The 15,228-nt window shown below is 42.8% G+C and overlaps 1 protein-coding gene across 1 annotated transcript; it reads left to right on the top strand.

Moving 5' to 3' along the window:
- Positions 1-204: 204 nt before the first annotated feature.
- On the top strand, positions 205-13,774 carry KBTBD8 (kelch repeat and BTB domain containing 8). The gene is made up of 4 exons (XM_073569746.1): positions 205-277; positions 3,064-3,274; positions 4,201-5,315; positions 6,878-13,774. Exons 1-4 carry the CDS (start codon positions 259-261, stop codon positions 7,336-7,338), a joined length of 1,806 nt encoding a protein of 601 aa, XP_073425847.1. The 5' UTR covers positions 205-258; the 3' UTR covers positions 7,339-13,774.
- The last annotated feature ends 1,454 nt before the right edge of the window (positions 13,775-15,228 follow it).

Raw genomic sequence — 15,228 nt, 5'->3', positions numbered from 1 at the left:
CGCTTTCCCCCCGTAGAACTACAAGTCCCGGCATTCCTCTCCCAGCTGTTGACACGTCACACAAAAACACCGGGCTTTAGCTCCGCCTATTGCTGATGACAGGGAAACTACACTTCCCGGCGTCCTTTGCGCTAAACTATCCAATAGAATGACGGCGTCTTTGACAGGGACGCTCTGTGATTGGCTAGCTGGGAACATCCGGGCTTTCTAAAGGAAGTAAGTGACGTTTTGTACTCAAGCTGGAGCCGCAGGAGGAGAATGGCTGCGCAGGGAGGAGGTGGGTTATTTGGGGGCTTCGGCTCTGATTTTGAGGGGTCGTATCCTCCTCATAGGCCTGTATAATAGGGGTTACACAGCGGAATTCCCCAGTAGGCTGTGCTGTGCCTGTTGGCACACAATCCTCTCATGTTTTAGGTTACAGTCACTTCCCAGATAATGGTGCAGGTGACTGGGGGCCATAAGAGCTGTAACGGGGCGCTGTATCTACGGCAACTGTTCAAATTGCGTAAAACTTTATCGACAAGTCTCGTGGACGATGCCGGCGAATTGCCCCCCCCCCCCATATGGGAACGCTGCAGGGTCCCGGTGTTGATGGTGCGTTTTGATTGTGTGCTGTTTGTAAACCGCTTTAATGGCCCCCGTTATTTCACGTACCAGTCCGGCGCCATCTTCTGGGCTGGGGCGTCCAGCGGGGCGGCGCTTCTGAAGATTGATGGCTCGGACCCAGCAGAATTGCCGCGCCGCCGGGCCGCTCCGTGCACACAGATCTTTGGCCTCGGCATCACCGGAGGAGTGCGGAGACACTATAAAGCTGGACAGATTTGGAGCGGCGCTTGCAAGCTCTATAACAATCTCCTTACCTACGCAACCAGCCGCCTCCTGATAACTGCAGAGGTGGCTGGTAACCCAGGCAATGAGCTGTGTGCTACTGAATTAAAAATTGTGACAATCGAGAGGTTTTAATTAAAAAAAAAAAAAAAACTGCAAGTTTGCATTTTTTTTTTTTCTTGAATTTAACCATTTAAAAGCCTGAGACAACCTCTTTAAAATTCGCATCTTGTTGTTCCGGGTGATAGACCATTGCGGGCGTCCGATAGCCTGACGTTTTAATCATCGTATGTGTATAATACTTTTAGCCAAAATGAACTTTGTTTTTACATACGGTGCTGCAACGTCCATCTTGGATTTGGTGCCCTGGGAGGGGGGGGGGGGGGAATGGAGGAGAGGCTTTGCACCTACTAGATTTGCTGGCCGTATATATTGGATATATCACTGGCTGACTTTTGAGCCACTCTGCAGATATTCAGGGTATTCGCTCTGCCAGGCTTTTGATGTTGGAATGAGGCCTGTGCAATCTCGTTCCCGAGGAGGGAGATAAGCAGGGCAGGTGGTGTGTGGCAGTGGATTATCCTCCTATGTCCTTTTATTCACACTTTCGGGACTACAGCATTATACACATCAAAGACCAACCCCAAAACCACATAGTGGGAAGGGGTTCCAAGGTGGCCTGATATGATTTCTGTAATTAGTCTTTATCCTACAGTAATGGGGCAAGAAGGTGCCTACATCACCCTCTGTGATCCCAATGTATTCAAGCCCTTAGATGCGCAGATAACACCTTATCTTGCATGCTCAGGTGCTACCTGAATGTCTTCGGCATGCTCGAATAATATGTTCTAGTCCCCGCGGCTGCATGTCTCGCAGCTGTTCAACAGCCGTAAAACATACAGGGATAGTCTATCAAACAGCCGCAAGACATGCAGAGGCTAGAACATAGCATTCAAGCACGCCGAAGACACTCAGCACTTAAGTATGCTCAGATAACACCTTATCCCAGCACACTCATTCAACACTACTGCCTCTACCCACTAAAAAAAAAAAACACAAAAAAAGCATGCTTGGCTAAATCAAATGTCCTTCCCCTATCAAGATCCTGTAACATTTTAGTGATCCTTGTTCCTGTATTTTCTCGGGATCTTGACTCCTCCGACCTCCCTGTAAGTATATACGCTCATGTTATTCCAGCATGAAGGAATGGTACAAGACGCTGCCAAAACAGGGCCGTTCTAAGGCTGGCTACAGATGCTTGTTAATGGGGTTTTCTGAACTACGACATTGAGGACATATTCGTAGAAAGGGTCATTAATAACAGATCGATGGGGGTTGATGCTCAGCACCTCCACCGATCGTGTCCCACAGAGGCCGGATGTCCTCAGTGTGCAGAGTCAGGACTGCATGGCACCGTACACTGTGTAGTGGCCGATCTTGGGTACTGCTGCTCTGATCAGTCACTTCAATAGGAGCTGAGCTGCAGTACAGAGAACGGCCATTACACGGTGTAGAGAGCTTTGTTTTGGCTTTGGTCACTGTTTATATCTGGCTCCGGTGGCATCTTACTGGGCAGTGGGGGTGCTGAGTGTCAACCCCATCCCCCGATCTGATATTGATAACTCCTTTTAAGCCGATGACTATTCCTCCTGACCCTGAATTGGTTCTCAATAGTGAGTTGCAACCTGATGCCTCTGACAGCCTTTATCTTCCTTCAGAACAAATGATTGGGCATGTTGAGTTTTGGCATGCCTGACCCTTCTGTTCCCTGACTTCTACATTCAGGGAATTTTCGGGACTTATTAGCTGGTTGGCCAACCCTGCTGGATTTGGTGGGTTCAGCTGACATTCATCTAATGTATATGGTTTTCATTAGCTTCCCCGTGAGTCGCGCACAGAATAAAGGGTGTGTGTTTGTGTGTGTTTGTGTGTGTTTGTGTGTGTGTGTTTGTGTGTGTTTGTGTGTGTTTGTGTGTGTTTGTGTGTGTTTGTGTGTGTTTGTGTGTGTTTGTGTGTGTTTTTTTTTTTTTTTTTTTTTTTTTATACCTTCCATGGTTGGGAAAGACATTCAGGGTATGATAAGAGGGGAATGGAGCAAGGGATGGGCCCTACCCAATGTGGAGAGGTCCATCCTGTTCCCTGACAACCAAATCTGCTCATGTACAATTTTGCACCTGCAAGAGATGACTGTTCTTTGTTCACATTTCATTTTTTATTTATTTTTAATAATTACAGAAGTAGCCAAGTTTTTACAAACACAGAATGGCGTCCCTTCTCCTAGTCCAGTCAGTGGCGGGGTGGACCCTTACCACGCCTGCACCATTCTCCAGCAGCTTAAAGCGATGTACGACGAAGGCCAGCTGACCGATATCGACGTAGAAGTGGATCACGGGATACATTTTTATTGCCACCGGAACGTTCTTGCAGCAATCAGTCCGTACTTCAGGTAAAGCGACCAGCGAATGCCAGTGTAAAGCAATCTGAGGCCATAATAGTGGTAGCGTTAATGTGGACTGAGAGTTGTGGCTCCTGACCAGAAGTTGTCCAGACAGTAATGGTGGACAATGGCTCTCAAATGCCCCACAATGTCTTCTAGAAATAAGGATGCTCCAGTCTGTAGTGGAGGGAGTAACACGTGCCTGCAGGATCACACGGATGGTTTGTCTGCAACCGTGGCCTCACTTAGAGGATCTTTCACTACTTTTAGATTGCTAAATCGGCCACTTCATGGAATCGTGGCTGCAGAGCTTAATAAAACGATTTGATTTTTGTTGGGTGTTTTTTTGTCATGGAGAGTAGAGTTTAATTTATAATCCCAACGGTGCGTTGCCACGGAGTCTTCTCTGGGTCGCATGTACTTTTTCTAGTATATGAAGCAGTCTAAACATAAGCAGGAGGCGACATGCCCCTGCAAAGTTAGGAGAATATGTTTTTTTTCCCAGGAGATTTTAAACCCTGATCTGAAAAGAGCTGATCGTGATTACACTTTCTTCTCATGACAGTCGGTGAGTGAGCACTGTAGCTTAGCTGAGTGTGGTTATTATAAAATCCTCTGCAGCTCTCTTCACAACACTGTTAGCTTTTCCCTTCTTTTCACACTGACTGCCATGAGATGAAACCCGGACTTGTTTGTAATCACACTGAGATCTGCCCCTCACTGACTGCCATGAGACGACACCTAGATGTGTTTGTAATCACACTGAGATCTGCCCCTCACTGACTGCCATTAAATGAATTGCTTTACGACTGCAGTTCTCCATAATTTCTAGTGCACTGTCAGTAGTCTCCATACTTCTCACCTTGGATCTGTATAGTTTATTGGACTTTTTTTTTTTTTTTTGTTAATTTCTTGCTCTTCTCTCCCCTCAACAGATCCATGTTCACTAGCGGCCTTACAGAGAGCACACAGAAGGAGGTCCGGTTAGTGGGAATCGAAGCGGATTCAATGCAGCTCGTCCTGAACTATGCATACACCTCCCGAATCCAGCTGAATGAGGCCAATGTCCAGGCACTGTTCACCGCAGCCACCATCTTCCAGATCTCTTCCCTCCAGGACCAGTGCGCTCAATACATGATCAGCCGCTTGGACCCCCAGAACTCTATAGGTGTATTTATGTTTGCCGATCACTACGGTCACCAGGAACTTAAGGACAAGTGTCAAGAATACATTCGTAAAAAGATTCTGTACGTCACCAAAGAGCAGGAGTTTCTGCACCTGAGGAAAGATCAGCTCATTGGTATACTAGACAGTGACGACCTGGACGTGGACAAGGAGGAACACGTGTATCACAGCATCATCATCTGGTTCGAGCACGACCAGGTCGAAAGAGAAATGCATCTTCCAGAGATATTTGCCAAATGTGTTCGTATGCCTCTTATGGATGAACAATTTATGAAAAAGATCCCTCCAATGTTTGCACAGGCAATGCCTAAAAACCATATAGAAAAGGGAAAGATTAGTGCCAATTGCTGTAATCGGCGTCTCGGCATGACCGCTTCGGAAATGGTTATCTGCTTTGAAGCCGCCAGCAAACACTCAGGGAAGAAGCAAACTGTGCCTTGTCTGGACACGCTCACGGGAAAAGTCTATAAACTATGCAAACCCCCCGGAGACTTGCGAGAAGTTGGGATCCTTGTGACGCCAGATAACGAACTTTACATTGCGGGGGGCTATAAACCAAGTAACAACGACGTCTGTATAGACCACAGAGCCGAAAGCGATTTCTGGTTATATGACCACTCGAATAACAGGTGGTTGGCAAAGGCGCCGCTGCTGCGGGCACGGATAGGTTGCAAACTGGTTCATTGCTGTGGTAAGCAATACGCAATAGGGGGGCGCGTCTATGAAGGGGATGGCCGCAACCCGCTAAAGTCCGTCGAGTGCTACGATGTCCGAGACAACTGTTGGACGGCTGTGAGTTTGATGCCTGTCGCAATGGAGTTTCATAGCGCTGTCGAGTATAAGGACAAGATATACGTCCTACAGGGTAAGAGATGACGATACAAAGTTAACAGTGGGTGGGGAGGGCGGCTGCTGAGCTTACGGATGGGTCTGTCAAAATGTTGGTTGGCCTATTAAGAAATCAGGATGTTGAAGTAACTGTGTGTAAAACATGCATACCACACATCAACTACTTGCGCACAGTGTCCGTATCTGAGTGTACTTTTACCTCCTCTCTGCTGGTGCGGGCTTAGCAGCAGTAATGTAAAACTGATGCCCTTATACCATGGCTGGGATCGGCGTAAAGCCCTATGGTAATTATTTAACCCCATACCGATATGATGTACTGGTACGTCATATGCCGGCTCCCTGCCTTTGATGCGGGCTCACACACCGAGCCCGCATCTTACCCCGCACATGATGGCTTATTTAATCTGCCATCTTGTGCCTCTAACAGGCATCGATGGAGAGGAGCTTTGCCTGCAGCTGTAAACCTGTTAAATCCCGCTTTCAATCTCTGACAACGGCATTCAATACTGACCGTCACCCCCACCACCACCACCGCCCATCAAGTGATCATGTGGTGCCGATTATTTATTTATATATATATCTATCACGAAGCATCTTTTATTTTACCAAAGCTGTTTAAAAAAAGCTGAGCTGTGACTGGTTGCTATGAGCAACAGTTTTCCCACTCCACGCAACACCTCTGCAGACACTGACCAGGTGGGAGAAATCTAGCATCCCCGGGAACATAAGCTCCCAGCCATTGTCTGCCCCCCAAAATGGAGCAGAGCGCACATGACACAAATGAATCCCCCGCCCATATCCCCATAACACATCCTCCATCCCATAGGCCCATCTTCCCTCTTAAAGGGATCTCTGGTATGGAAGTTGGGGCAAATCCCTCAGCGCTCTGATTCTGACCCCAGGCCTCTCTTAAAGGGATCCTTGGTATGGAAGTTAGGACCGTTCCATTCAGCGCTGTGGAACTGACCCCAGGCTTACAGGATGATGTGGGATATTAGGGATAGTATTCCGGTAGCTCTGGCTGACGGGATGATGTGGGATATTATAGTGAATGTGGCTATGCGGTGTGGACGGGGCTCTACACTCAGATATATACAGTATATATTCATTATAATTTGTTATAACTAACCGTAGTTTGTTACTGTGCTGGGCTCTTCAGCTAGTGGGTTATAATCCTATTCTAATTCTCCTGTGATGGCTTAGCTGGCGTTCATAGGAGACTGATTTTCCTCTATACTTATGTATAGTACAAGTGATCAGACAATTGCAGCTTCAAGTCCCCTAAGGGAACTATTGAATACGGTGGGAATTAAAAAATAAAAGTTCAAATTACACCCCCCTTTTACCTCATTAAAACTTAAAACAAAAATCTTTTACAAAATGGTATCAGCACAAAGGTCAGCTCAGGGTGCATAAAAATGAGTCCCAAAACAACCCCATATTCCCCCCGGCATACAAGAAAATCACTGATGGGGGGGGGGGGGGAGGAATCAATGTCTGAATGAGGTCTAATGTGGAAGTTGCAACACGAATTGCGTTCATCGTTTGGCTTTTCTTCTTCCCTTTCTTTCAACGTAGGAGACGTGTTTTTGTGCTACGATCCTCCCAAAGATTACTGGTGCTACCTGACTCCCATGACGGTTCCTCGAGTCCAGGGGATGGCGGCTGTATACAAAGATTCCATCTACTATGTAGCTGGCATCCGAGGCAACCATCGCGTGCTCACCGTGGAGGCGTACGACATCGAACAGAACAGTTGGACTATAAAAAAGGATCTTCCATGTGAACAGTCTTCTAATCCGTACATCAAACTTTTGGTCTTGAGGGGTAAACTCAACCTGTTCGTCCGCGCGACTCAAGTCAGCGTGGAAGAGTTCGTGTTCCGAACCAGTCGAAAAAATTCCCTCTATCAATACGAAGAAGCCTCAGACAGTTGGCGAAAAGTGTACGAGAGTCCAGAGAGGCTGTGGGACCTCGGCCGTCACTTCGAATGTGCAGTTGCTAAACTCTATCCCCAGTGTCTTCAGAAAGTTTTGTAGACTTTTTAGGTAGCTTTTACTTTGGCTACCAACGGGAAGAAAGACTTTTTTTTTTTTTGTTTGTTTTTAAAGAAATAATTTGTCAGTATTTAATGTGTGTGGTCCGCTTCCTGTACTTGTGGATGGGTGCTTTTTAAGGTTGCAGTATGAGTTGCTGTAGGATTGCAGCTTTTTTTTTTTTCCTTTCTCACCACTGTATTTCAGTGAAAACCTGAGTTTACAAAGTGCAATTATCAGCATTGTCTTCATGGCGTACATGTGACCATGTCATTCTGTCGTCATATTTTGTAGGTAGGAATTGTTTTTAAAGTAATTTATTGATTGCTTTAGAGGAACCAAGATATCTATGCACTAGAACGTGAGCAAACCAACGACAAAAAATAAATAAAAATTGGTGGAGAATGCGGGCACTTGAGGTTAGGTGCTTTTTATGGGGACAGTTCCATTTGACTTTTTTTTTTTTTTTTTTTTTTTGTCCCTTTTGGAACTTTTTTTTGTGTAGGTTTGCAATGGAAAGAGCTCGGTAAGAATGGTCTTCTGCATTGTATTTAATGATATATATTTTTTTTCTTTAATTTTTCTTCTATATGATGCAGAGGATGTTACATGTTGGAGTGCCTTCATCGCTACACCGCGGCACGATATGTCGAAGTGGTACTGCATCTTTTTAAAGTTTCAAGACTTAATACGGGTAATATCTGAGGCAATATCACTAGGCTTTGTGTCTTTCGTCCCCTTCTCTTTTTTTTAACCCTTTCTGATTTATTTATAATTCTAGAATAAAACACGAAAAAAAACACTAGAGATCACTCCTTCTCACTTTACCCTTTTTTTTTTTTTTTTTTTTTCTTTCCCCTGCATGGACAGCTTCCTGAGCTCCGCAATACTCTTCATCATCCTCGAGGCTGTAATTCATGCGCTACGTACTTTTAACGCTTGATGGGGTTTTTTTGGCTGTTTTTAATGCTTTTCATTTTTTTTTTTTTTTTTTTTTTTTTCCACCTTGTATAGTTTAGTAAATCTACAGTTGTGTTTTTTTTTTTTTTTTTTTTTTTTTTTTTTAATTGTTTTTGGACAAAGCACATGATATGGTGGGTTTTAATTTTGTTTACATGCTTTAATAATATATACATTTTTTTTTTTTGTATTTAAATGGTGCTATCTTTTTAAAAGGGGGGGGAAAAGAAGTAAAACTAGAAGACCAAATCTAGAATATTTTTTTTCTTCTCCAACTGAGTACTGTAAGTAGGCTGCAATATTGTTGTGGGTGTGTATGGTTTTTTTTTTTTTTTTTTCTTTTCTGTAAATAAAGAAATAAAATTGGGTGTTTTCTCAGAATAGATTTGAGAGCCATTTAGATCTTTACATCTTCATGTAAGTTATAGAAGTCTCTTCTTGTAGATGAAGCGGCCAGACTATCTTTGTAGAATTTTTTTTATTTATTTTTTTTCTCCTATTGCATATGGGGCAACAAAACTAATTAATTTTTTTTTTTTTTTTCTCCTCCTCTTGCTGGTACTTCTGGAGTCATTTTAGTACAGTCATATGAGATGCTGAAGCCCTTACACTTGCAATACCGACTTGAAAAGCGAACTGCAGCTGTAACAATTTGGTGACTCTTGGGGGGGGAGAATATATAAATTTTTATATAATATATAATTTTTTTTTTTTTCCATACCAATAAAAATGAGCCTCACCACCAGAGAGAATAAGTCAAATTCTTCATAAAAGATCCATGTTTCATCTGTTAACGTTGGGTCACGTTGTCCTCCTTGTCTTGATAAACTCCATTTGCTTCCCTTGCTGTGTATATGGGGGGTTAATCCGGTGCCGTCCAGAACCGCGGCTATAACATTAGGACCTGGTGAGACGATCGTTTGTTAGGACTTGTGACCAATACTTGATGTAACAGCTGCTCCGGATAACCTCCATTCAAAGCCCTCCCCATGTAATGTTGACAGGCTCCACCAATTTTGGCACAGCTGGCGGACCATCCAATGTGTACTGTGAGGAAGGGGGAAGAGATGGAACCTCAATATATGATCCTTTTGATCCCAGGGGGGAGATAAGCTTCCACTTTGGTTGTCGTCAGCATCTTACACCTCTTCTCACTTTTTAGAGTAGCTTATTTTCCCGCAGTGTATATACGGCATTGCCCTAAATAATAGTAAATATAATGTATATTGCAATCGACTATCTTACTCATAGACTTGCCTTTTTAGATCGGTGTTGGCACAACACAATATAGTCCCCGAAACGCTATAGAAATCCTATTTCACAGCATTAGGACGAGTATCCCACCACCTCCTCTTCTTCCCACCTTTCCAAGACCTGTCCCAAAACAGCTGGGGTACATATATTCCATAGGATAAGAACCTAGGTGCTAGTAGAAGTCAGTTACAGCAACTGGATTTATTGGCTTTACAAGACTTTTGTTCGCTGCCCTCTCCAGATCTCTACTAAACTATATGATGCTGATCTTGGGACACCTTCTCCTTGCCATGTGTTTGGTTTTTTTTTTTCTTTCTTTTCAATTCATTCTGTTTTGACGTGTGTGTTTGTGGTTTTTTTTTTTTTTTTTTTTTTTTTTTTTCTTCTCCGATGCTTCGGATAGGATGTCCTCAGAAACCTCGGGGTTCACACATTGGGTATCTCCTCACTTGAAAAGTAGTTTGGTGCTCCGTTCTGTATCCATCTGTGACTGTAATTTTTTAGATAAACCCGCTTCTGTCTTTTGCTGCCACATTGCTGTAGTTGAGAAATACTTGAGCAGTTGTCCACTGAATCTCGGGGCACCGCGTGGTGCATGTACTCCAATACCGGTAATCCTGGATTCCTACATGGCTACCTTGGCAAGATAAATAAAAGGCCCTGTGACCAGAGCCACCTTGACTCTTGCAAAAAGTTGCATCAAATGCAACTTTTAAGTGTCCAAAAAAGAAACAGTAAACTTGGCAACAGTCAGTTTTGTGTGGCTTTACGCTAAATGGAAAAAAAATTCTACAAATTTTGGTTTGATGCATTCCATATTCGTGGTCTGGGCCCGCTCCGCATCTCCTGACGGCATTATAAGCCTATGTTCTGCTGTTGCATTCGGGTCCAGAGAACTGCGACCGGTTTGTACTCGGTCCGTGAATGTTGGATTCGTGAAACTGGCTGTCGGTCTTTTTTATACTAAGATTTCTGCTCATAACAAGCGTCGCACTAACAAGTTCCAGTCCCTTTTTTTTTCAAATGGGGACAATGCAAATTGGAATGATCGTCAAGACTGTCTTGTAGAATTTGCAAATTGTCGGCAGCACGTTGCATTTTCCTGGAAGATGTGCCGCCAACGATTTTTTTTTTTTTTTTTTTTTTTTTTTTTTTTTTGCCACACGATGAGCGAGCATGCTCGGGTGCTGAGCGAGTGTCTCCAGCGTGCGGGAATGAGTCCTCGCGGCTGCGTGTCCTGCGGCTGTTCGACAGTCGTAACGCATGTAGGGATTGTCAGACAATCCATTTATGTGCTGTCAAACAGTCGTGGGGACTCGAACACATTATTCCTGCGCGCGGAAGATGCTTGGTTAGCACCCAAGCATGCTCAGATAACACCTCATCCCAGTACGTTCGCTCATCACTACACACGATCAATTAACAAAAGGACTGATCGTTACCTTGTTTACACAGGTCCAGGTAAAAGGGTCTTTTCAGTGAAGCACAGGAGCGAGCCATTATCATACTTGAAACTTTTTAAATTAAAATAATAATCTACTGGAATTTTTTGGGCAAATATAAATAGCACAATATAAGCTTAATGAGCAATAAATCCTAAAAACAAAGCTAATGCTATATATCTGTGTGAATCCTTCAGGTGCAAGCCTATGGTTCATGTGGGGAGGCTTGGTGTTATTGACCTTTGGCATGTTTTTATCATTCTATTATATGCATATTATCATATATGTTTTATAATATTATATGCCCATGTCTTGCACAAACAAAACTGTGAAGAAAAAAAAAAAAAGCCTTGACAAATCGCATACCTCATCATTTTCCTTTTTAGAACATTGCATAGTTCAAAAGATGGCTGCTCTCTTCCTGAAACAGTGCCACCGTTATCTGAGTTATGTTTTGGTATTGCAGTTCAGCTCTCATTTTGTCCTGAATGTTCGTGCAATCTCTTTTCCCCTGTAGGGTCTGTATGGAAATCCAATGTTTTATAAAAAAATTTTTTTTTTTTTTTTTTCTTCCCACCTTTCCTGTGTTTCTGATATAAAGTTGAAACGCTGTTGCCGTGTAAGATGTGATGTTTTATGAGCTCCCCCATTCCTTTCTGTATAGAAATATTTTGCCTTTGGACAATCTGTAGTTTTAGCCGCCCCCCCCATCATATCAATCAGGAGTACTTGAATTTTGTGGTGGGACATCTAACAACACTCGTCTGATCGAATCCCACCATTGACCCAGTTGTGTTCTGCCCTTCTGGATCTGTGAAGATGTAATGATATAAATGTCCTTTGGTTACAAGTGTAAGAACCTGGAACATTAAGCTTTGTGTTTTAGGCTATTGATTGACGTTTTTATTTTTACCCACTGCATTACTTTTTTTTTTTTTTTTTCTTGGTAATGTATTGTACTTTTTGTCCAGTAGTTATCAAAAATGTGGATTTGGTGTTTCTGAAATATAAAATCTATTTTCAATACAGTTTTATAATAGTGTATTTCTTTTGTGAAATGTGTGGTGTATTGATGGTGGTTTTTTTTTTTTTTTTTTTTTTTTCCTTGTGCATCTGTCTTTACAATCCGTGCGTCCTTTCCTTCAGCCAGTCAGGACCTGTAAAATCCATACAGTGATGTGCTGGTCCTGGTGGCTTCTTATAGCTCAAATATAGACTTATTTTTTATTTTATTTTTTTCCCCTCTAGTGAATTCCTACAAAATTAAAGGGACTCTATCACCAGATTTTTGCTACTCCCATCTGAGAGCAGCATGATGTAGAGGCAGAGACACTGATTCCAGTGATGTGTCACTTACTGGGCTGCTTGCTATCCTCTGGATAAAATCACTGTTTCAACGGCTGCAGAATTAGCAGCGTGACCCCTGCCCACATCACTGATTGGCAGGTCTCTCTCCTTGTACACAGAAAGCTGCCAATCAGAGGTGGGGGGTGTGGTTATACAGAGCTTATGAATATGGAGGACTACCATACTAGTTGTTTAATGATCTCCCATTTAAGTTATTTTATCAAAACGACAGCAAGCAGCCCAGTAAGTGTCGCCTCACTCTAATCAGGATCTCTGTCTCTACACTTTGCTGATTTCAGATGAGGTGGCAAAAACCTGTTGACAAATTCCCTTTAAGTGAGTCTTGAATGAGATGTTCCAAGGATGGCAGTGTTCATCCATGACATGAGCACATCCACCAAGTGTGAATGCAGTCCTAACATCAAATATTAACTCATGATGGCAAAATAATAAAAATCAGTCACTTAATTTTTCACCTCTGAGCCAATTTTTGCAGCGTTTTTGTCAAGGAGATATATATATATATATATATATCCTTTACAAACCCCCTCCCCAAGGAAAGAGAAAAAACACTTTTCGACTATATAAAAAAATGGGAAAGAAAAGATCTAAACATCCATCCTCTCTTGTTTTTTACCTTTTTTTAAAAGAATAACAATAAACTGTGTGAATTTGGTCTTCCGGCTTTTCATTATTGCATGATGAGATCTCGGTGATGTCCAGAAATCTGTAGAACGTTCCATCCCAGTCTTCAAGATGTCATACGGTAACAATGGGATACGTGCAGTAGTTGTTTTGGTTACCAAAGTTCCCATGGATGAAGTAACCAAAATTGCGCCCCCCACCCCCCAAAAAAAATTAAATATATTTGAGTTTGTTTCTTTTTTCCCTAGTTAAAAAGAAAACAAAATAAAAACTGTTTTAGAGTAATTTAAAATTTTTAAAAACTTAAAGGGTGATGGGGAATAATATATGCAGAAAATAGCTTTTTTGTGTTTGTTTGATAGGAGTGCTTGACCTGAAATCTTACCTTGCCTCTCGAAGTTGACAAAAAATTGGTCCAAATTTTAAAGCAAAAAAATAAAAATAAAATACTAACTTTAGTCTTGGTGATAATGTATCTTTTCTTTCTCACAGTTCGTCGCCAAACTCGTATATTGCAGATTATTTGTGAAGCTGTGCAATAACCGTGTGTACTTACGCTTTTTGATCTGATGTATTTTGTGTTTTGTCGTTTGACAAATCTCTCTTTACATAGTTCTGAGAAGTTGTGTGTTGGCGAGAAGAACTGTAGTGCCGTTACAGCAAATGTGAAATGTGTTTATTTGGTTTTGACCTGTTTGACTTACTTTACCGTGTTGTTACCATCTCGCGCACTTTGGCGTTCTTGATGTCATTATTTTTTCCAATTAATAAAATTTGTTTTTGAGATTTTATGTATGTACCGGTACTCTGTTTGTTTTGTTTTTGTTTCCCACTTGTGTGTACGCGCATGTCCTTCTTCATTGTTGCTTTCCATTCCGATCACCGAAATATTAGTATGTTTTACAAAATAAACTAGGCCCTATTCCCACTCTGCAGCTTTGCCCCATAATTCAGTCAAAATCTGGATTGCTGTCTCATAATATATATTTTAATGTTAAAATGTGTTTTTTTTTTTTTTTTTTTTTTCTAAGCTAAAATAATTTGTGCCAGATTATGCTGTGGGGGGTTTGAATCTGAAATGGAGGGGGGGGGGGCCTGTTTTTCTATTTTAAGATTGGGTGTTTGTGTCTTTACGTATGGGGGGCTACTGCTAAGGACTCCATAATAGACAGACTAGTCTGTTATGGTCTCCTTAGTAGTAGCCCACGGCTTATTATGGACTCCTAAGGCCGGGATCACACATGCGGGGAGTACAGCCGAGTCTCGCATGTTAATACCGGGCACTGCGGCCGCACTCGGATCAAAGTGTGTGTGTGTGTGGCCGCATAGCAATACATGGAGCCGCACGTTCCGCTCCTGAGTGCAGGCAATTAACACGCGAGACTTGGCCATATTCCTCGCATGTGTGATCTCGGCCCAAGGAGTCCATAATAAACTGGGGGCTACTAAGGGGGCCATAATGGGCTTGGGGCTACTACTAAGGGGGCCGTAATAGATTGGGAGATACTACTAAGAGGGTCATAATAGACTAGAGGCTACTACTAAGGCCAAGCACGGTGGCTCAGTGGGGGGGTCAATATACTGTGGGGGCCATTATACAGTGAATGGTCATCAATGGGGACAGTATGGGGGTCATCAAATAGTGTGGGGGGGCCTAGTAAGCGGCCATTATACATTGTGGAGGCTACTGTGGGGACATCATACAGTGTGTGGGTACTACTCTGGAGGCATCTTAAAGTTTTTTTTTTTTTTGGGTATTATATGGTCTATAGTGGAGCTGTAGGGTCATCATACTTTACAGAGCAGAGCTGTGGGGACATCATACCGTACAGAGCGGAGCTCTAGAGATACCATACTGTATAGAGCTAAGCTGTGGGGACATCATAAAATATAGAACTGAGCTGTAGGGACTTCATACCCTAGAGAGATGAGATGTGGGGATATCATACTGTATAGAGCAGAGCTGTGGGGACATCATGCTGTAGAGACATCATACCGTATAGAGCTGAGCTGTAGGGACATTATACTGTATAGAGCGGAGCTGTAGAGACATACCGTATAGAGCTGAGCTATAGGGACATTATACTGTATAGAGCTGAGCTATAGGGACATTATACAGTATAGAGCTGAGCTATAGGGACATTATACAGTATAGAGCTGAGCTATAGGGACATTATACCGTATAGAGCTGAGCTATAGGGACATTATACCGTATAGAGCTGAGCTATAGGGACATTATACCGTA

The sequence above is a fragment of the Dendrobates tinctorius genome, unplaced genomic scaffold (assembly GCF_039654945.1).
Source record: "Dendrobates tinctorius isolate UK_male_01 unplaced genomic scaffold, ASM3965494v1 ptg000027l, whole genome shotgun sequence".
Taxonomy (NCBI): Eukaryota; Metazoa; Chordata; class Amphibia; order Anura; family Dendrobatidae; genus Dendrobates; species Dendrobates tinctorius.
This window is presented reverse-complemented; position numbering and strand designations above follow the sequence as displayed.